We start from the raw sequence: 23,506 nt of genomic DNA, 5'->3' as shown, positions 1-23,506 counted from the left end.
GAACTGCTGCTTAGCCAGCAGTTTGTGCAAGCAGAACTGGGCTCTTTCACATGCAGACAGGTTTGGTGCTTACATGTACTGGATTTGTGTGAATGGAGAGTGCATGAACACACAAACAGCTTTTTGTGTAAGCAAGACAGCTTTTTGAAAATTTGACCTAAGGTACAAGTAAACACACGTACCTGTGCCACTGTAATGATAAATGGTATCACCACCAAACTGATTTAGCTCAGTTTTAGAGAACTCTATACTTACTAAAGCTTGAAAGACGCTGCTGCCTACTAAGTGGCCATTAGTACCCAATACAAGTGATTTAGTTTTGCTTCAGTGCAAGCTTGTGGCTAGGGCACTGAACTGGGATTCGTAAATCCCAAGGCCAGAAGGGACCATTGTGATCATTTAGTCTGACCTCCTGTGTAACAGGCCATAGAACACCTCCAAAATAATTCCTTTTGAAACTAGAGCATATCTTTACCAAAAAAAAAATCAATTTTTCAATCAAGTTTTAAAAATTGCCAGTGATGGAGAATCCACCACAACCCTTAGTGAATTGTTCCAGTGGTTAATTATTCTCTCTGTTAAAGGTATGCCTTATTTCCAGTTTGGATTTGTCTAGCTTCAAATTCCAGCCACTGTACCCCAGAGAGTTAAGTTCACTTGCTAGGTGATCTTGGGCAAGTCATTTAATCCCTCTTATTTACATTGTATATTTTAAGTGACCCAGTACACTTTAGGATCTTTAGCACTTGACTATTGCTCTTACCTTTCCAGTTCATGTTTAAGTTGTTGCCTCATTTTGTTCACAATAAATATTTGCATATAAATGAAGTACTTGAATTTAGGCACATCCAAGGCTAGATTTTCTGAATACTGAGTACAAAACTGCACCTGCAATTACTGCTTCTGCACCCATATTTAGAAATGGGACATAAAAATAGCCAGTTAAGTATCTCATCATTTGCACATGTTCTTAGCATGACTGCATTCACATTTATGACCAGACGGCTAAAGCGTTACAACTCAACAAGTGGAAGGAATTACCTGGGAAACCAAAGCAAGTGCTTCTCTGTCATCCTGTGTGATTTCAAACAAGTACACGTTCACACCACTGCTTGTACACAGTACAGCCAAGCTAGAATACGGTGCAAAAGTATGGAACTTGCCCAGCTGCCTTTCTACCACCACTGCAGAAGCTCCTGTTTAATGTTAACTGTCTACAACCAGTTCTCTCTTGCTTCATGTGCCTCCCTTATACACTACCTGGAGCAAGGCTGTCACTTTCTTGTGATACCAACCCCCCTTTCCTCTCCCTCGAAAAAGCTGACCAGCTCGTTTTTAACAGCTTTTTAAGATAAAGCTGAAAACTTTACTTCATCTCTACCTAAACTAGAAGCTCTGGTTCTATTCCCCAGTCAAAACTGCTTTCATCTCCTATGCTCCCCTTCAAACACTGGTCCATGTCACTTCTCCCCAACCAGGCTAACAGTCTCAAACCTAGCTAACCTTTGCTGCTAGTTAAGCTTGCTGTCTAGCTTCTGCCATCTGTTGGCAGAGGCTGATATTCCTCACTCTGTGGTTTTGTTCTCATCCCCCGTCTCCAATTTAATCTGTTACTTTAAACTCTATAATGCATATAGACAACCGGGGCTTTGAAGGGCATTAGCCTTTCCTCCTCCCCCAAAAATAGGGATTGCATTAATAGAGGAAAGTTTGGAACTGAAGTTCATTTATCTCAATTTATTAAAAGTAGACAAATTTAGTCAGGATACAAAAGTACTCATTAAAGTGATACTCAGCCACCATTATGTTTTAACTCTAACTCTCCCCTAAATAAAAAAAGTTGCCGAAACTCATGTCTATAGCAAAATAGAGACAGCTCATCTTGTCCTTGGCCAGTTCCTTTTCCATGTAGTCAATGCACTTACCTGATTCAATACAGAAGTAAAACCTCTGCTGACTGCATACCCCTAGTTGTCACCTACCACCCCATACTGGAACCCAGACAGGGTATCAGCAAACAATTACAACCCATACTCAGTAGGGACCTATCCTGAAAGAAACCTTTTGGCCTTCAAACAACCCTCCAGCCTCTTCAAGCTCATCATCAGAAGCAAGCTCCCCACAGACCAGGATACCAACTCAAAGCAGCACCAGACCCTGCCAGAACAACATGCAAAACCTGCAGACATCTCCATTGCTACAATGATCAACACCCCATCCCCCCAATACATCTTTCAAGATCCGTTGATCCTACACTAGGGTTACCATTAGTCCGGATTCCCCCGGACATGTCCGGATTTTTGAGCTAAAAATAATGTCCGGGGGGAATTTGTAAATGTCCGGACTTCCCCCCCCCCCCCTACCATGCAGAGCGCGCGCGGCTAACAGGGCAGCCGGCCGGATGGTGCCACTTACATGGGGCTCCGACAGCCAGAGAGAGCCCCTCCTCCTCTCCCCTGCAGCAGAGATCACTCCCTCCCTCCCTCCCTCCCTGCATTCGCAGATCTCCTCCGGCAGTCTGGAGCTCCTCCCCCGCTCCTCCTCCCCTGTCAGCCAGCCTGCCGGGAGGAACGGCTCAGGCCGTTCCTGAGCAAGTTCACAGAGACATTAGGCGAAGGCCAACAACAAGGGGGCCAAGGGATCGGAGAAGGGGCAGGGAGGTTTTGGATGGGGCAGTCAAGAGACGGGGGGGGGGGTCGGGAGTTTGGGGGGGGCTTTCTGGGGGAGGGTGTGGATAAGGTTTTGGGCAGTCAGGGTACAGGTAGGGGGTAGGCTCCTGGGGGGCAGTTAGGAGCAGGGGTCCCAGGAGGGGGCAGTCAGGGGACAAGGAGCGAGGGGGGGGTTGGGAGTTCTGGGCGGGGCTGTCGGGGCAGGAGTGGGGAGAGGGATCGGAGCAGTCAATGGGACAGGGAGCAGAGGGATTTAGATGGGTCGGGAGTTCTGGGGGGGGGGCTGTCGGGGTGGGGAGTGGTTGGATGGGGCGTGGGAGTCCCAGGGGTCTGACTGGGGGTGGGGGGGTGGATAAGGGTTGGAGCAGTCAGGGTACAGGTAAGGGGTAGGGTCCTAGGGGGCCAGTTAGGATGGGGGGAGGGTCCCAGGAGGGGGCAGTCAGGGGACAAGGAGCGGGGGGGAGGGTTGGGGGTTCTGAGGGGGGCGGGAAGTGGGAGGGGCAGGGGCGGGGCTAGGGCAGGACGGGGGCGGGGCTCCTCCCGTCCTCTTTTTTGCTTGCTGAAATATGGTAACCCTATCCTACACATGCCTATCACAACATGTGGTGTCCCTCATCCAGTGCACTAAATGCCCCAACAACTATGTAGATGAAATCAGACTTTCACTACAGTCTCGAATGAAGTCACATAGGAAAATTATAAAAGACAAACTCCATCGCCTGTGGGTGAACACTTTTCACAAAGCGCTCACTCTACATCTCACCTATCAATCCTCATCCTCAAAGGAAACTTGCACAACGCTTTCAAAAGATGAGCCTGGGAGCTGAAATTCATAACTTTGCTAGACACTAAAAATCATAGGTTGAATAGACACACTGGAGTTGCATAACTCACTAATTCCCTCCTCCCCCTTTTTTTTGTTCGGACTACAGGGATCTTAATGCGCCACTTCACCTTGTATGGTCCCTTAGAATGTGTGTTAACTACTTATGCTAAACTATCTGATCTTTTATTTAGCTGTGACACTTACCTTTCCCAGACTTGAAGAAGAGCTCTGTGTAGCTCAAAAGTTTGTCTCTCAGCAACAGAAGTTAGTCCAATAAAAGATACTACCTCACCCACCTTGTCTCTCTGATATCCTGGGACCGACATGGCTACAACACTGCACACCTGGGAAAGGACATTCCTGAAGTTAATGTACTGGCCTGGGACCCCACCCTCTCTGCAACTGTTTCTAAGGCTATGGCTCCACTAGAGAGCTTGCAGCAGCTAGTGGAGCAGCTCTAAGCAGATGGGAGAGATCTCTCCCCTGGGCTTATTGACTCCAGCCCAGGGGTGGGCAAAATACGTCTAACATTTCTGTCTGACCCGCCAGGCTCTTTGGCTGCTCCCTCGCGATCTCCGGGCTGCTAGAAGTCCCGCAGCTTCCAGGAGCAGCGTGGGGCCATGGCAGGAAGGCAGCCTGCCTGAGCGCCCTGCTGCTCCGCCGGCCGGGAGCCACCTGCACCTCGCACCCCCTCCCACACCCCAGCCCTCTGCGCCAAGTCAGAACCCCTCCTGCACCCAAACTCCTTCCCAGACCCTGCACCCCCATCCCCTGCCCCAGCCCGGAGTCCCCTCCAGCACCAAACTCCCTCCCAGAGCCCACACCCTTCTGCACCCCAACACTCTGCACCAGCCCGGACATCCCTCCTGCACCCAGAACCCGCCTCCCCTCCATTAATAGAGTAGAAATGTGCGGCCCGTGACGACTTACCAAAATCCATGGAGTGGCCCCCCTGCAAAAATTATTGCCCACCCCTGCTCCAGCCCCTGCAAGGGGAGAAGTACTACTGCTGACATAAGTGCCAGTGTGGACAGCACTAGGTCGGCATAAGTTATGTCGCTCAGGGGGATGGCTACGTCACACCCCTGAGCGACATAAATTACGTCAACTTAAACTGGTGTAGCCTTAGCCTAAGATTTGTGGCAGCAGCAAGCTGTGGGGCAAGAGTATCCAGATAGTCAGGCCTATGGGAATGAGAAAGCAGTAGGAGACTGGAGGTGGATGTGCCTGCCCTGAGAAACTTCTAAACTAGTGGTGCTCCAACTTCCTCTCGTGCCCCCCCTCCCTCTTACCTGTAATGGAACGTGTCTGCGCCCTTCCTCACACACACACCCCTTCCAAGGGCCAGGGCGGAGCTGGGGGCAGAGCAGGACTGGGTGGCACTCTTTCCCGGGCCCCGCCGTGCTCCCCGGATGTTCCTCTGTGCTCCGCTGTGCAGTGCGCCCCACAGTTTGGGGACCACTGTTCTAAACCGTCACAGAAAACTTGCTCTGCTTAATAAAGGAGCTGTGTTGAGGGAGCGGGGGGCAGGGGGGAAGGGGACGACAAAATGATGAAGCAAAGGTTTGTTGCATTCTTTTCTATATCATTTGGCCTCCTTTAGCCTTCTCCGGTTAGAACCGCTTGAACTAGTAATGATGCTCCACTTAAGCTTATTCTCCAGGAACACAGGTGAAGGATTCTTAGCCAGGGACTTTACTGCCACTTTCTGGACAAAGGTAACATGAGGAGTGACATCAAATATGCTGTCAGCACAGCTCCACGTTTTCTTGTCTCCCGCTACGGGCATTAGGAAACCCACTCGTCTAGGCTGGAGAAAATAGTTTTATGGGAAAAAAAAAACATAGGTTTGAATATTGACTCAATGTTATAATCAAAATGCCATTTAAATGCTTGTGCAAATAAAACCCTGCAATAAGAGTAAAACCACAAAATTTAATAAAAAGTCTGGTTTTATTTTAAAAAATTTACAAGTCTCTTTTTTAAACCTCAAACATCCATAGCTGAATTATTCACATCTTCCATTAGATGTGGCTTATTGCTTCAGCCCCTCTCAGCAAAGTGCCACATGACTAAAGAGTTCCCCTTCCGCAAAAATGTATCCACCACTTTACAAAGCTCTTGTGCAGACTTTAATAAAAAAAAACACTTTAGTAAAGCCAGCTGTGCTTAAGTATTTTATATATATATGAAAAAGGTGACAGCAGGTTAACGATAGTGCAGATGGCAGCAGTTTCACTGGAGGTTTGCTTGACTTGCTCCTTGCTCCAGTCCAGTGCCCACTGCTCACAGGCCGGTGTATGCAGGCTAGCTGGGATGCCAGAAAAGCCCACTGAACGCATCCTGTAGGGCTCGGTGACAAGCCAGGGAGGAAGTGTAGCCCCCAGCAAGATCCTGTGGAGAGGTGGCTCGGACATGGTTTAGATATCTAAAACAAAGAGAAACATCGTTTTAGGCCAAAACCCATCATCATATATACTGTGGGAACCCCAAGAAGTTTTTTTTAAAGTTCCCACTACTGAAAACTTTTCCAACTAGAAACTATAGTGATCAAATATATTTAGCCTCTCCCATAATTGTTCAATAAGCAAAGTATCCTGAATGATTTCTAACATACTTAAAGCACAGATTATTAAAGAGTCAGACCACATAAATATATGCCTGTATTTTGTATAGTCTCATAAAAACTAGCTTTCTAAAAGTTTTACTGATTAAATAATACAAGATAATGTGCAATATGGCTTGTAAAGTTCAGAAAACAAGGGTTCAAAGACCTCGGACACATTTCAGAGGCCGTGCACCTGATGTGCTGGAAGAAACTGCCCATATGTGTAGAACAGTGGTTCCCAACCTTTTCTCTGCCACAGCACACCTTGATATACCTTTCATTATTTTGAGGCACACCACATCGTCTCCAAATGAACTCATGAATATTCAGGAGCCAATCCCAAACAAGGCTCCCAAATGTATTGGGTAGGAGCATTTTGGCCCCTGCAGCAGAATTTCTCACCCCTACATCTGCCCATCCCAAGCCCAGCAATGAATTCTGTCCTCCAACCTCCAAATCAATCCTGTGCCCCAGTCTCCAAACCAGTTCTGCCCCATAGCCACCATCAGTTGCGTCCTCAGCCCCCACCTCACCCCAATTCTGCCCCCCACCCGCACCAGTTCTACTCCTCCCAACTCCCTTACCTCACACCCATCCCCAAGTTCCACCCCCCCCCATCTCACCTCTGCTTCTCCTGGGGTTCTTCTCCCCTCCCAACCCTGGGGGGCTGTAGCAGAGTCCCTGCTCCCCTTCCAAGCTGGGAAGGGGTGGCTCCAGGAGGCTCTTCCACACACACACCCCCCGCCAGCTGGTGGCTGCAGGCGGGGGTGGGGAAAGAGGGAGATTGAGCTCTGATTGGTTGCTCCGTCCCCTGGAGGAGGCAGGGTAGTGAGGCACACAGACAATCCCCCTTCCTTTCTCCTCCCCTGCTCCCACTCCACAGGACTCAAATTTGCTATCTTAACCTCACTTTGGGGAACGGAATGTGATGCATGCATAATATTTGCAAGGGGCCTGGGCCTGGAGAGCAAACGTACAAACTGCAATCCACCTCCGACACTAATTAAAATACAAGGGAAGGTTTTTTTTGTTCTCATGTAGTTTTTCAAAAAAATCAGCAGCACACCTGTTCAGGCCTGCTGGCACACCAGTTGGGAGAAACAGGTGTATAATACAGGCCAACATGTGTGGAAATGCTCACAAATTTCAGGTTTTCTGGGCGCAGTGGGTATCTATGCATTTTTTCCCCCAGTTGCTTTCATTACCGCTCTTGAAAATCTAGCTAAATTCAAGCACTTAGTCAAGAACATGAAATATATCAGACTCTATAGAAGTCTATGGAACCACCTGAGTCTAAAGTCCCCTAGTAACTCACAGGACAAGCACGGAGGGACAATGGCAATACAAGCTCCCCTACATTGCTCTGAAGGGGTCTTTGAGAAGTTCTATGTCCAGTTAGTGCTAGACTGCCAGCAGAATGGTAGTGGTGCTGGTGGGTTTGGGGACACCAATATTTCGCATTCTGCTCCCAGAATGTACATCTGGAGCAGTTACACTGGTGCAAGGTGATTGCAAAACCAGACCCATTAGTGAACGAATCCTCACAGCACCTCTGTGAATTAAGTATATTCCCCATTTTACAGATAGGGAAATTGCATCAGACACAGGTGTCCCCAGAATCCTTATTAGCAAGTGGATAGAAACCAGCAACTCATTTCACACAGGGCTGGAAATATCCAGACCAAATTTGAACCAGTGACCTGAAGCTGGAAGAGGCTACGCTCATTGTGTGTCCTTGAGCTCTCTGCTCTCCCCAGCCCTTTTTTGGGAGCCCAACACTGAGGTTATTTTGCCCGCTAAGAACTACCAGTAAAGTGGCAGTGTTGTATGAAGAAGAATGGGGCTAAATGGGGCTTGAATGTTTCATTTAGTGCCATAAACTCATAATCCCTGCCTTCTGCATAATAAAGATGTAGGGCCAGATCCTCACCTGGTGTAAATTACTTTGGTGCAGCTATACCCATTTATACCAGCTGAGGAGCTGGTCCATAGAATCCAATTAAGCACATAAAATCCCCAGGGTTACAGTTTAACATCACCAGCAGAGTGGCTGCCTCAACCTTTAAAAGCCAGATACAGTACCATAACTGAGAATTGGTTTTCACAGTTGTAATGAAAGCCACTAAGCTTAAACTAGCTGTTTTGATTCATCACATCTTGGTACATGTTGCTCCCGGGAAGGTTGAGTCATTCCACCTCTGGTTTGGCAATTCAAGCATAAACTTGCAATGCGCACACAGCCTTTTTATGTGTTATCCTGAGAAACCCAAAACAGCTGCACTTCTGGCAGGAAAATAGAGGACCACCAGTAAAATATCCAAAAGAGTTGCATCTTTTAATTTATGACTGCACTGTTTCCATAAAGAGTACATAAAACAGGTCAGCTTTTATAGGCAAAACATAAATGGTCATACCCACTGAAGCCATAAATGTGTAAAGAAGTTTATTCAAAAATGATTAATTACAGTTTGAAAACTGTATTTCTCACACCTAATAACTATAATGCACCCACATGAGCGATATTTCTAACTGAGTTATTGTTAGTAAGATGCTAACATTAAGAAGTTAACATTAAGTTGGTCTTTTATTGCCAAATCCAGGTATGCTCCAGTGCTTTATATTGACCAGTGCAGAGAAGGCTTCATGGTGCTGAAGACAAGCTCTCAACAACATGGACATTACACAGTACAAAAAAACTCCCCTTCAGCATCAGTGGTAACCTACAAATAGGGGGCAGAAGGGGAGGGGCACATGTGAGGGTGGCACTGGAAGTTTGTGCTATTTTTAACTTCTTTATGAAGTATGAAAGAAAGCCTAAGAGAGTTCCTGGTTTTGTTTTTTAAAGGATATATATATTTTTATATTATATAATTTTTTTTTTTTTTTTTTTTTTTTTGCTTACCCTTTAAAACGTTAGGAACAAAGTCTTAGGTTTCCTGATTTTACTGGAGGATATCTGACAGCTTCTCTCGTGAATTAAAAACACCCCCATCACCCGTAATACCAGTGAGTTTTACATCGTCTTAATAAAAATAATCTCTCATTTCAATCAATCAAGTTTTACTTGCAGCGTATTTTTCTCGTGGCAGAAGCTTAATAGTTCTCCAGTCATCCATAGAGTCTTCCAAGAAAAAGACCTGAATTTTTACAGTAAAAAACAAGCAAGGAGGAGTAGTCCCCCCCAAACACACCTTTTATTAAAAAAGTTTTCAGACCTTCCTCGGATGGGGGGGGAGGAGAGTGGGAGGACAATCTGTTGTTTTCCCCTTTCCAGATCACCTTTAAATGGGAGTGTCAGTCTTATAAAGAAGTCTGATTTTACAGAAATTATGGCATCCACAATCAACTAGTATGTGATCTCTGAAGCAGCACAAAAGTCATTACTGCTGAAAAGGTTTTAAACCTAATTTTACCATGGCAACTTGCATTAATTTTTGTTTTTCCAATAAAACAAACAGGATACATTGTTGGCTTTCAACTGAGGCATTTATTTTCTTGTTAAGTAATGTTAACTTAATGTTCTTAACCCCTTTAATTACTGTGGTACACCAGAGAATTTTAAAAAGACTCTGCCACACTGAAACCACACAATGAGAAATAAGTGTTTTGCCTACTTTTTCACATTAATCCACATCTGTGTTATTTTAATTCCTTCATGACCATTACCCAAGTTCATCTCTGAAAGGGATTCCTGGGGTTTCTGGCAGAGGTCAGTATCTTTTCATGTACACCTTTACAACAGCACCAGGAAGAAGAGCTTGCCAAGTCTATTTCCAAAAGTCAAGGTCAGTTGGGTTTTGGAACCTGTAGGTAATTGCTCTGACTAGTTAGCAAATTCCAGCACACTGTGTCTGTTTTTCATAGGTTTATTTTAAGTATCTGTAAATCTTATATGCAGAAACCAGGAAAAAGAGGTTTGCTTATTCTGGTGTACAGTTTTTCATGTATCTTGTTTTTACTGAGGGCAGACTAAACTCTAAGGTTAAAAAAAACAACATGCACTATTATTTTTGAATAAGGTTAAAGAGCCATGTGTTCTCTAAGCCATGGCTTTATCCTCTTCCCATTTGCCATGTTGCCAGGGCTCTGCTTCATACTCTGCCCAAACAAGTCCCCTTTCCGTAGCTACTGCTATTGATCTTCCCCCATTAACCTAGCATATCAGTTAAAAACACACACTGTATTTTGTTCTTTGTGAGTCGTGAGGAATTTCGTTCCTGACCTTTGGTTTCTCATCACAATGTGAAATAATCCTCTTGCTTTCAAGGAAAAGGATGTACTTTACAAATTATCCTAGAATCTTCAAGGCCAAGCTGGTCATTTTAGGGGGTGAGCTTCCCCTTATATTTTCCTCCTCCCTTCCAAGGCCTTGTGGCCACTCCCCATCAGGAATGGCTGGACACCACTCTAGCGATGGTCAGCAGTATTTAACCTGTCAATGAAGTACTCCCATTTCTGAAAGACTTTAATTTCCAAGATGGCAGCACCTTGTTCTGACTTAGGCTTTCCGTTAACAGCTTTTCTGGTAGCCCTTTTGCACGGTCATCTTTTATAATTGCATTAATTGCAGTAAAAGGAACATAATCAAATAGTTTAGGCTTAAAATTGGACCTCCTTAAAAGCAATTCTAGTATAGAGTTACAGGTTTGTCCAGATGATTCTTTTTAAATCAGTTTTATGTAGAACAATGTTATCAGAGATCCTGTCCACTTTCCAGTTTCTAGCAAAGTAAGGGCCCAAACATTTCTTTACTCCACCCATTCCCTTGCCCACTGATGACCCCCCACCCTCCAAAAAAACCCTCCTCCTAGCTGCTGGACCATCTTTCCTCTCCACTTTAAAACTCTAAGGGAACTGGTCCTCACTGCCAAATGCCCTCTTCAACAATTATATTAAAAATGGTTACTAACCTTTCTGTAACGGTTGTTCTTCGAGATGTGTTGTTCATGTCCATTCCACATTAGGTACGTACATGCCGCGTGCACAGTCACTGAAGATTTTTCCCTCAGTGGTATCTATTGGGCAGGCTCTAGTGTCCTCTGGTGCCATGCGCTCATGCACCGGTAAAAGGGGTCCGGCCAGCTCCGCACCCTCACAATTCCTTCCTGACGGCTAACTCCAACAGAGGGGCAAGAAGATGAGTCGTGGAATGGACATGAGCAACACACCTCGAAGAACAGTTACAGAAAGGCTAGTAACCGATTTTTCTGCTTCGAGTGCTTACTCATGTCCATTCCATGTTAGTCTACTCCCAAGCAGTACCTTAGGAAGTGGGCTCAGAGTTCATGGACATGCGAATTGCAACACTGCTCTACCAAACCCGGCATCACCTCTAGCCTGCTAGGTGATGACATAGTGGGATGAAAAAGAATGCACTGACGACCAGATCGCCACTCTGCAAATATCCTGGTTTGGGCCCTGGGCCAGAAATGCCACTAAGGAAGCTTGAGCTCTCTTTGAATGGGCGGTCAAGATGGTAGGAGGTGGGGCACCCACCTGCTCCTAAGATGTGTGAATACAGAAAGTGATCGAGAATGAAATTCTTTGGGCCAAAACTGGCAGGCTTTTCATCCTGTCTGCTTTTGCCACAATGAGCTGCGTGGACTAACGGTTTGGTCCCTTCTATGTAGAAGGCCAGGGCAAACCTAATGAACCGTGTGTGAAGACGCTGCTCCTCCCTATTCTTATGCAGTTTTGGGAAGAATACTGGCAGGAAGTACTATGAAACTGTGAAACCATCTTTGGTAGGAATGCAGGGTGGGGGCAAAGTTGTACCTTGTCCTTAACACCATATATAGGGGTTCTGACATAAGGGCCCCGATCTCTGAGACTCTCCTGGCTGAGGTAAGTCGCTATCAAGATGATGACCTTCCAGGAGAGGTATGAGAAGGGCATGATGCCACTACTGCCATGCATTTTGTGAATACTCAAGGGGCTGCTGGACAGGCCAAAGGGGAGGACAATGAACTGGTAGTGGGTCTGGTTTATGGTTTGTTGAGAAACCTTCTGTGGCCCCGAAATATGGAGATGTGAAAATACCATCTTTTAAGTTCAGGGCGGTGTACCAGTCCCCTGGATCCAGGCAGCGAATAATGGAGGCCAGGGAGACCATGTGGAACTTTAGTTTCTTGAGGTAATTGTTGAGGAAATGCAGGTCTAGTATGGGTGTGAGACCCACTTTGGCCTTCGGGATTAGGAAATAATTGGAGTAAAACACTTTCCCTCTCAAGCTATGAGGTACCTCCTCCACGGCCCCTACCTGGTGGAAGGCTTGTACCTCCTGGCCAAAATCTACTCATGAGAAGGGTCCCTGAAGAGGGACGGGGAAGGGGGCTGGGAGGGAGGGATGGAAATAAACTGGAGTGTAACTTTCCTCCACCGTACTCAGTACCCAATGGTCTGATGTAATGAGGGACCACACTGGGCTGAAGTGGGAGAGACTGTCTGAAAACAAAAATGGGGCAGGATCCGGTACAAGAACTGGTGTAACACCCTTGAGTACCCCATCAAAAGTTCTGCTTGGAGCCTCCCGAGAATCTGTGAGGAACCGGTAGCAAGGCTGAAGTGAATGGGAGTGATTCTCTGCGTTTAACCAGTTTAGCTTCTTAAACAGGTCCTGGCAAAGCAGTGGAGCTGAGAAGCGGACCAGTTGTTGAGGTCTGAAGTGTTTCCTCAAAAGCACCAAGGCACATAGACCCAGGGACTCGAGGGTGTCTCTAGAATCCTTCAGGCTGCAAAGCTTCTTTGTTTGCTCTTCTCTGAACAAATGGATGTGGCCTCCAAAGTGCCATAAAATGGAAGGTCCTGAATGGACTGTTGGACCTCTGTTGCGTCTCTTTGTGTCCTTTGCTTTGGGGGTCACTTCTTGCTGTCTGTCCCTCTCAGGTGCTGAGACCACCAGGAATCCTGGAGGGGAACAGGAGTTCAAGTACTCACAGCCTTAGGCGGGAGCAAAGTACTTCTTTTCGGTCCTTTTTGCGGTGGGAGCCAGGGAGGACAGTTTGCCAGAGGTTTTTAAACCAGTCCCATAATGGCCTCATTGAGAGGGAGGGTCACCTTTAACGGGCCCGTGGCGGTCAAGATATCGTCCAGGCTGTGCGAGGATTCTTTGACTACCTCCATTTCCAGCCCAAGGTTTGAGGTCACCCTTTTCAACAGCTCCTGCTGAGCTGCGAAGTCATCGTGGGGAGAGGGGGGGGATATGCACGCCCCAGACACTGAATCATCCGGGGAGGAGGAAGAAGAGGCCTGCACCAGCAGGAGGTTCATCTTCTGCTCCTTCTGCACCAACTGGGTCCTGCAGATCTAGGTCCTGAGGTTCGGTACTGGGCTTGGTACCGGAGTCTGGGTCGGGTGCCGGTTGTAGGGACAGGGGTACTCTTCTTTCTGAAACTACGGAGTATCGGCATCTGGAAGAGGGCCTTTGCATCGGGGGGGAAAACCCCACAGTTCCAAAATAGCCATTGCATCTGCATAGGCCAGTGCCCACAAGTACTCAGCAGTGCTCCTGCACCAGATCCACCAACTAGTAGGGCTGCCTGTGGGGAGAACTGGCAATGGTTCCTCAAGTGGGAATATGACTCCACTTGAGTCCAATGACAAGCCTTCCACCTGGGACCGTGGAGGGGCAGTATCTGTTGGTGCCAAGGAATGATGCTGAGGAGGGAAGACCTGCATTGAGACAAGCAAGAATGGCTTCCCTCTAGATGGTACCAAATGGGAGCCTGGGGCCACATGCTCCCTTCTGCTCCCCGTTACCAATGCTGCCGACTCTTATACCACTGGCGACAGCAGTACTGAGAGCACCAGCAGGTCCCTAGCTGCAAAGAATGCCTCCAGGGTAGATGCTACCATGATCCTGCTGGTGCTGCTTTGCCCTTCTAGTGCCAAGGGGTGGTTTGGGACAGGACTCAACCGAGTCTGCATACGAGGCGGAGTCAATGGTGTTACCCTTGCAGCAGGGACAGAGGAATGGCCAGACTCATGTCGCACTCCACTGCACTGCCAGTGCTTGGTTCTCTTCAGAATCGGGGAACATCTGCTCTTGGCCAGCTGCTTCTTATGTTTTTTCTTTGACACTGGCGAAGGAGAACAGTGCCGAGAGACACTCACAGCGGGAGGAGCACTCTGCACTGACGCTGAGGTACTGGGTGCCGAGCCTGACTGGCTTAGCTCTGATGAGGGACAGAGCACCATCTCCATTAGGAAGGACTTCAATCTGACCTCCCAGTTCTTCCTCTTACAGGGTTTGAAACTCAGGGACCAGACCTGGTAGCAGTTCCTAATATGAGTCTCTCCCAGGCACTTCAGACAACTGGAGTGTGGGTCACTCACAGGCATAGGCTTGTTGCAGGAGGCACAGAGCTTGAAACCCAGGGACTGAGGCATGCCCCGGCACCGGGAGTGGACGAAACTCCACTAACAGGGCAAGAAGCACCAGCTATCTATATACAACTAATCTACAACAGTCCAAACTGAGAAAAAGTAAGTACTGGGATGGAGAAACATGGGAAAAGGACTAAACTAAGACCACCGAGTAGAACTTTGCCAAAACAAGAGGAGCTGTTCCAGCGACCGTCGCAGGCAGTAAGAAGGAACTGAGAGGCTGCGGAGCCGGCTGGGCCCCTTATACTGACTGGCATATGAGCACACGGCCCCAGAGGACACTAGAGCTGGCCCGACGGATACCACCAAGGGAGAAATCTCTGGGGACTGTGCATGCAGCGTGCGCACACCTAATGTGGAATGGACATGAGCAAGCACTCGAAGAATACTAGGTTTTTGTTAATACTTAATTAAAAAAAAAAAAAAAATTAGGCCTAAACTACTCAAAGTCCCTTTGAAGTAATGGGAAGAGATGATGCAAATACATTTAATTCACACTAGTTTACTACTAGGGTACACTTGCAAAATTAAGTTGTCTGAAACTAATGTTTGAACTCTCATTAGCAGTAAAATTTAACAAATCCTTGAAGTAAAATTGGATGCATAGAAGATATTTAAATTGCAAAAGACTGTTTAGAAGCTAGAGCTAATTGATTGATTTTCTTATTCAGACATTTATCTGCATTAGGATAGGGCCTAGAGTCCAGGATCCCATTGGGCACGATAGAAACTATAACACAAGGTGATACAGCCCATACAGAGGGCTCTTTGGAGCCAGCCCATATTCAAGTTAGTTATTAACATCCGAAGAGTGACTGTAGTAGTTTATAGCTTTGAGTTATTGTAATTCAACATTACTAAATAGCCTGAGTCAGCGCTGAGAGAAGAAAATAGAAAAATACTTAATGGGTGCTGTGGATTATCTCATGGATCCTTCTCCAAACCATCCCAGATTAAGAAACTCCCATTTGGTGTGTGCTGTGGATGGATCATCAGTGGCACACATACAGCTGCATTTTTGGCATACAGATGTTCTTTATTTTTAAATCTGCTGGCCAGATGTTTTATGGGAAATGAGGGGAAGATAAGAATAATTCACAAGTTGTTTGACAAGAAGAGATAAAGTAGTTCACCCTGTGAATCAATTTACTGTCCGTCTGACCCCGACATCTAAAATGTAGTGGAGTGGGGCAGACACTCCATCTGGGAAATCTTCCAGATTCAGTGTTTAAATAATAATACAAAAAAGACACTCAAATACTGAATTAGGCTGTATCCAGTCTTCTGTTTGCCCACTAAGGCATGCCTGGCTTTTTTTTTGTTCCATATGTCTCCTGAGCAGATGGAACTCAAGTTCCAACAAGCTTGAAGCACTGGAATGGGTTACCTAGGGAGGTGGTGGAATCTCCTTCCTTAGAGGTTTTTAAGGTCAGGCTTGACAAAGCCCTGGCTGGGATGATTTAGTTGGGGATTGGTCCTGCTTTGAGCAGGGGGTTGGACTAGATGACCTCCTGAGGTCCCTTCCAACCCTGATATTCTAGGATTCTAGCTGTAACCTTTTGCTTGAGTCGATGGTATGGCAAGCTTCTCTATCTCCATGCAGTTGAGGCAGGATTGGTTTATAAAACGCATCCAATTATAAAAAGTCTCAAAGTGCATCATTATATTTTATTATAGTAGCACCCTGAAGCCCAGTCAGGATCAGGCCCATTTTTGCTATTCAAACATATTTTGAGAGAGAGAGTCCTTTCACCAAAGAATTTATAGCCTAGGTTAAGAGAAAATACAACAATTGTGTAACAATTACGTGGGAAGAACGTGTGTGGAGGGAGAGAGGAGGCACAGTGACTGGAATATTTGATTATGTAGACTAGCTATGGGCCTGTTCCAAAGCCCTTTGAAATCAGTTGGAGTCTTTCCATTGACTTTAAAAATGGGCTTTCAATCAGGCTCTTGGGTACAATTTGTCGGGCAGGGTGTTTGTTTGTTTGTTTTTGTTCTTCAAGATATAACTAAATGAGCTATTAATCATGCCAATAATCCCTGCTGGTGATCTGCCTACTCAACTGCAACTATAACTCAACATTTTAAACAGCAGCAACAAGAGACTCACAAACACAACACACTTACACCCTCTTTCCCAATCCCCACCACACATTTAAATGCCTGAGAAGAGAGAAGGGTCTTGTACCAGGCCTGTCAGCAAGGACCAATGGGAGACGAGAATACCAACATTTTACTGGAAACGCCAAGCCATCCTGGGAGACTGTTAGCTCAACAGCCTCAGCTCATTTCAGTTGCTACGGTGGTACGTGGAGGGAGAAGCAACCTCTCAACATAGCCAAGACATAACTTTGGTCTATAAAGACCATTATGGGTTAACTCTGCATTGCACCTAAATGGAACAGGAAGCCAACGAAATGGACAAAACTGGAGCAACCGGCTCTTTGCTGCAAACCCTAGCGAACAGGCCAGCAGCTGCATGGTGAATGGCATCGGGCGCATTAGCTGAAAGTTTGGAGTGGTCTTGTAGTGGCATAGATAATCATAGCGAGAGGTCCAGAGAGAACCAGCTGTAGATGAGAAAAGTTTGCTTTTGGTCAATAACGCCACCAGAGTCGTCCCTAGGAGGTGCCAGGCCTGGGGCAAATCAGTCCATATGCCCCCCTCCCCCCTTAACATTCTTTATACAGGTGAAATCTGGTTACAGAGAACTTCCAGGGCAGCAGCTGGCTGCAGGTTAAATATTGATAGCACTCAGCTGTATAATTATAATGTTGTTATATTGTATTGTAGTTCTTTTTTATAATTATAATGAAGTTCATATAATTAAAAAAAAAAAAACATCACTGATCACTATCAGTGTCATGCCGCTTACATTCTGAAATCCACCTTCCTGGACTTCCTTGCAGCAAACTCACTTCCCAGGTGCATATGGTCTCACTACCCTCAGTGGATTTGTTTTTAAAATGTAATTACGCTTTCACAACACAGAGCCCATGTCTCTATATGTGCCCTGGTGCTGGGGGACCCTAGGACCCTCCAGCATGGAGGAGGAGCTCTAAGATCTGTTTTCTCTGGGGGCTGGGAGTGGGAGGGGAGGCAGAAAAGCAGATGGATGGAGGACCCTAGTCCTGGTGGGTGGTGGAGAGAGCAGAGTTGTGGGACCCCAGGTCCTGGTACTGCAGGGAGGGGGACCCCAAGGCTGGAGAGCTGAAAGGCAAGGAGGACCCTGAGGCAGGGGGGTGATAAGGGCTGGCCCTGGCCTGGAGGTGACATTGGAGGACCCCACCCAGTGCTGGAAGAGGGGAGGTGTTGGGCACTGGGGGGACACCAGTGCTGGGTGACGGATGATGGAGACTACTGGCTGGCACTCACCTGTGCTAGGGGCGAGGGGGCCCCCTGTGCTGGTGGAGGGTCCCACCAGAAAAGGGAAGGGTCCATCCGAGGCGGAAGGGAAGGGTCAGGGTCAGCCTGCCCTGGCACGAGTGGTTAAGAGGAGCTAGGACCCTGTGGTGGCAGGTGACGCCGAGAGCCGGCAGAGCAGAGCAGAGCGGCCTGGGGCCGGGTCGCTCACTGCTGCTGCCACAGAGACTGAGCCTGAACCCGAGCCCGAGCGGTGGCAGGCAAGAAAAAGAAATAAACGCCTGGGCCGGTGAGTGTGGGGCACAGGCCCGACCCCTGCTGCCTGCGCCAGACCCCCCGCTAGCCCCTCAGGCCGCCCCCCCCCACCTCCGCATCCCCCTGAAGTGTGGGACCCAGGGCAGTTCCCCCGGTCTGCCCTATGGACAGAATGGCTCTGAGCGCCACTTAGTGAAGTAGCAGCTGGGTAGGGATCCAAGAGCAACCTGTAATGCAGTGTCCGACGGTAAACAAGGGAAGCAATTGATCTCAATGCTGCATCTCAGTTTTTCTTATAGAAACCATAATCTTAAGAAGATGACATCGCTATTTCAAACAACAGGCTCCAACCTTGAAAACCCAAGGATGTCTTTTCACCACATCCTCAGGGGGCCTATGCCAGCTGGACACAGCCGGCTGAGCACAGCATACTCCAGTCACACCCTCCTCCAGCCATACCACAAAGCATACCTCCTCCCAGGGGGCCAGCAGAGCAGAGCCACGGAATTAACTCCGGATTTCCACTGGTGCGAGGGCAGAATCAGGCCTGTAATCATGACATATAGCACACGACGCCACTGTACCATCAACTATACACTAAACTGTGATTAAGAAGGTTTTACTCTTTAGGGCCCCAATCCTGCCAACACTTAACTACTGAGGGCAGTGCTTACATTATGAGCCAGAGCCATCAGCTGCATCTCATGGTAAGTTCTGTGCTCTATTTTGGCAGGATTGCACTCTGGTTGATTAAAGTAAATCCACATATACCTACACAGTGTCAAGGAACACTATGGCCAGTCCCATAGACACAGTAGCATGCTGGTAAATTCAAAAATAAAAGTCTATGGGCCAAATCCTGAGGTCCCCAGTCCTTTCTTACCTCAGGACTTCCAGGACCAAGGAAACATTAAAGCCCTGATCATGTAATGTAATGAACTCGGCAGAGGCAGAAACTTGCGCTCCTGTGAAGCCTTGTTGACTTTAATGGGGATCCAGATAAATCTCACTGCAGGATTGGAGTCTAAGGAAAGGCTTCTGAATTGGAGTGACCCACAGCACTTCATTTATTTTAAATTTTTAAATAGAAAACAGACTGTTCCACCAACAATAATTTCTCCCAATGGGAAAACCAAAACAATTACACATCCAAAGCATGAATCCTTAAAGGAAAACTAGAACCTCTATTGATTCTTCTCCGTCTCCTCTGTCTGTCTTTTCTAACAAGCAATTGTTTTTAAAACGCCTGCTAGGTAGGGTATCTTGGGCAGGTGCACGAATCAGCTGTGTTTAGTGAGGCAAAGATCTTTAACAACAAAACTCAAATGCCACAGTGTGGTTCAATTAAAATGAAGCAGCACGGAGGTCAGCTACTGGACATCAGCCGAGGGAAGACAAACTGCAGTGCAAACCAAAAGAAAAGGACAAGTAACGCTAGCCTTGGAGCAGCTGTTCTCTGATAAAGCCAGTTTTAATTCCAAAGGTGGGAAACCAGTTTGATGATATGGAGTTATTCCTCTCTTCTTCCTTTCCTTTTCTCTCTTTGATCAAGGGCAAACATTTGATCAGAGTGCAGCAGTCCGAAAATGTACAGGCCTTGCTGTAATAGCAAATGCTAGCAAGTTCAGTGGAGCAAGTTCTCAGAGTTCCTTGTTTCAGTTATGAATGCAACAGCGTTGGTCCTTACCATCACTACAGCTACTGTAGTGGCTAATTAAAGTGTCCATTAGAATATTTCACAAAAATCAATGCACCCTTGAAGTCTTTCCAAAACAAAGAGTCTTCTAAATTAATCCCAGAACATATGTTTAAACCAAAAAGTCATACCTATTCCTTATACTGGGAGGTTGTGTTCAAGTGTGTCTACACACAAAAATCTCTAAATCACGAGAAATAAAGTCAATGAAGACTTTATGTCAAGGTCTCGATGCATGTGAACATAGGAATAAAGATCTTCACAGAGTAATCTATTAGCATTTGGAATACATATTAAGTAGAGCTAATTAGAAAATGTTATTTCTTCTCCCCTCTTAGATGCCCCATTTTTTTTTTTTTTACTTTTTTTTTTTTTACTTTTTGAATAGACATTTTTCAGAGGCTTGGTTTTCTGATTTAAAAAGAAATTGAAAATTTTCAAGGAAAGCTGATACTTTCTGTGAAAAATATTTCATTAGAATTTTCCACTGGAAAAAAAAGTTAATGGAAAATTTTCAAGTAGCCCCAGGTCCTGATTCTACCCTCCCCCCATTTTTATATCAGTAACTCCACTGACTTCAGTGGAATACATTCTGGTTTACACAGGTGTGAGATCAGCATCAGGGTATTTTTTTTTTAAGCATACATGTAAACTGTAGCCTTTGGAGCAGCACAAATTAAAAAAACTGTTGATTGCATGTAATATGAGGAAAGGAAGGAGAGAAGCCTCACGTTCCTCAGAAACTAACAATTCATAATGCTCTAAAAGCTATGGATTGTTTAAAGCATCAAGCTGACGGAAAGAGTAATGAAAAAAAGTAAAGATTTGTAGGAAAGCTAACTTTCCCTTTTTTTGTTTTTGGCATAAACTAGAACATCACTCTATGGGTCAGATCTTTAGCTGATGTAAACTGGTGTAGCTCCATTGACTCCAAAGGAATTACATCAAATTATACCAGCTGAAGACCCAGCTGTCATCTCTTGTTTTATACTTGGATTGTAAACTCTCTGGGGCAGGGACTATTCTGTGTTTGTGCAGTGCGTTACACAAGGGGGTCCTTGGCTTGAGTAGAGCTCTTCAGCACTATGGTAATACAAATTATAAATACTTAACAATAATAAAGACATCTCATTTTAAAAAGAAAACTTCTTCCAATAAGGAATCACGCAAGCCAGAGTGTTCTAGCTGACTGTACCTCATACATGTAAGCAGAGAATACTTTTGAAATTCATACTCCAGAATCATACTTCATAGCATGAAATTTGCCATGTGTGTCTGCATATTAACATGGAAAATAATTAAATGTTACATTTAATGAGGATATATTAAAATTTGACTGGATAACACCACACAGAAAGGCTAGAACTCAATTTTTAAACAAAAAATGTGAATGCAACCCTGAGTAAGAACCCACTTCCAGAATTCAAGGTAAGATTTAAATTATTTTTGCTAATGCAAAAAATCCTGAAAGCGCTTGTAAAAGCTTTGTAAATAAAAAATAAAAAAAAAATCAAGCAATGACAGAGTTAATATACATGTTCTTTAGGAAAATGAGCATATCTATAAGTGTGCATTGTAATTGCAACAAGTCAAACTTTAAAAAAATATAGGCCAGATTCCTAGCTGGTATAAATTGGTACAACTCCATTGATTTCCATGTAGCTATGCTGAGAATCTGGCTCAGTGGTTATCTGAAAGTTCTCATTGTTTTATAAAGTGACTGTAAATTTCAAAAAAAAAAAAAAGGGAAATGGAAAACAGAAGCTATAATCAAGTCTTGCATGTTGGAAAACTATATGCTTCCTGATTTATTTAATTTTTGTTCTCATGCTCATACTTTATAATGGAGGGCTATCTTAAGTGAATTGTATGCTGGCTTCTCCTATTATTCTCCAAATGTTTGAGACACAAGATCGGTGAGGTAATATCTTTTATTGGACCAACTTCTGTTGATGAAAGACACAAGCTTCAAGTTACACAGAGCTCTTCTTCAGTCTTCTTTAAATGCCAAGGCATTTTTTTCTTTTCTTTAGTAAGTTAGTTTAAAATGGACTTAAATACACCCAGCTAAGAACCAGCCTAGGTTATATTGTATACATTTTTTTATCTTGTTTCTAGAGCAGATCCTGGCATCTTAGATTGCTATAGTGATATCACATTTTATATTCCACATGCTGACTGTCTAATATGTAGCAATGAGACCCGTTGGAGGAAGATTTTTTTAAAAAACATGATGATAAAGCATGAAGGGTGTTTGTTTGTTGTTTGAAAGCCTTCCCAAATGCAAACTGGAATTAATTTCCCCGGACATTTAGCTGGTAAAATAAGTTAATGTTTCTTTCTAGAAGGAAGCCTTCCTTTAGTGCAAGTTAATTTTGTCTATGGTGCCTGTGGAAATGGAGGTTTTATAGGCATTCTCTGATGATCAGGGCACCTGGCCCACCATTTGTCATTTTCCTGAGGTCAACAGCCAGCTGTCTGTCCTCTCAACACCCTGCTTCACCAAAACAGTGATCACATTCTGCCTCACTCAGATTTCCAGGTCTGAACCTCCAGATATAGCAAATCAATCATCCATTGCAGAAACTCCAGCAACAACTGCAAGTAAGCATTTTAACATCCTTGAGCAGCTTTGCTGCCTAGCAAGGACACTGCAGTAATAGCTGGAATCCAGCAAAACACTCACTCTGCATGACTAGTATAGATTACACTTTAGAGGACTGCAGAACTGCAGCTACATTTAGTCTATGACTAAATCAGACTTCACTTGTAATTGACCCTGAAAAAGAATGTCATTGAACGTGAGGGCTACTTCTCAGCTATAATTCCATAGATTCATAGATTTTTAAAGTCAGGGGCCATTAGATCATCATTTTAAATAACTGAGGAGTCGTCTGCTCTTTTACACAGAATTATGGAGACTTTTTGGCATAGATTTACCTTGTTTTTAAATTTTAGTTATTCTTAGTATAAAGACAACACCGCTCCCTAAAATGAGACTAAATAATTTCAGTTCCCTATTAGGCACTATGTTTAGGACAACAAAGAACTACTAGAAGAATTTGGGCATAGTCAAGTAATTATTCAAACTTTATTTCATAACCATAAACTATGGCCAATTATCAATTTATATTAGGTAAAGGAACTAAACAAAGATCTGTATTAAACTGATTCTGTACGAAGGGTCAAATTCCATTTTGTATTATTGTCCATGGACTGGGATGCAAAATTAGGGCCATATTTGCCCCTCAGTTCATAAGGGGATCTCCCACTGGGAACAAGGGGAAGCATGCACACATACTGAGAATAGAATATGGCCCCAGTTAAAATTACCTTTGCATTCAGCATTACTCAGGGAGGAAAATGGTCAAGCAGGGCACTTACTGAGCCATCATTCTTTCTACCTATTATTTGGCAATTTGTGCATGCAATTTGGCCATTTGCTTGCACAAATAAAGTAACAGGATGCAGCAATTAGGTTCAAAATTGTGTACCTACATTGAAGTTATGGAACTTAATATATCATTAAGCTTGAGTTCACACATCTGAGACCTGTGGCTTATGTTTAAGGGTATATATACACACAGCAACTGGGAGGTGTGTAGCACATGTAGGCATACCTACATGAGAACTAGCTTTGATTTAGCTAACTCGCTAAAAATAGTAGTGAAGCTGCAGTGACATGGGTGGTGACAGGCAGT

At 45.2% G+C, this 23,506-nt stretch overlaps 1 protein-coding gene across 1 annotated transcript in view; it reads right to left on the bottom strand.

Moving 5' to 3' along the window:
* Positions 1–5,443: 5,443 nt before the first annotated feature.
* The window catches only part of MNAT1 (MNAT1 component of CDK activating kinase), a 188,241-nt gene continuing 170,178 nt past the window's right edge, over positions 5,444–23,506 (bottom strand). Inside the window, exon 8 of the mRNA XM_065402612.1 lies at positions 5,444–5,923. Coding sequence (XP_065258684.1) covers positions 5,803–5,923 — 121 coding nt within the window. The 3' untranslated portion in view covers positions 5,444–5,802. The remainder of the gene's footprint in view (positions 5,924–23,506) is intronic.

This window comes from Emys orbicularis, chromosome 4 (assembly GCF_028017835.1).
Source record: "Emys orbicularis isolate rEmyOrb1 chromosome 4, rEmyOrb1.hap1, whole genome shotgun sequence".
Lineage (NCBI taxonomy): Eukaryota > Metazoa > Chordata > Testudines > Emydidae > Emys > Emys orbicularis.
Note: the sequence above shows the minus strand (reverse complement) of the source record. Positions and strands in the feature narration are given on the sequence as shown.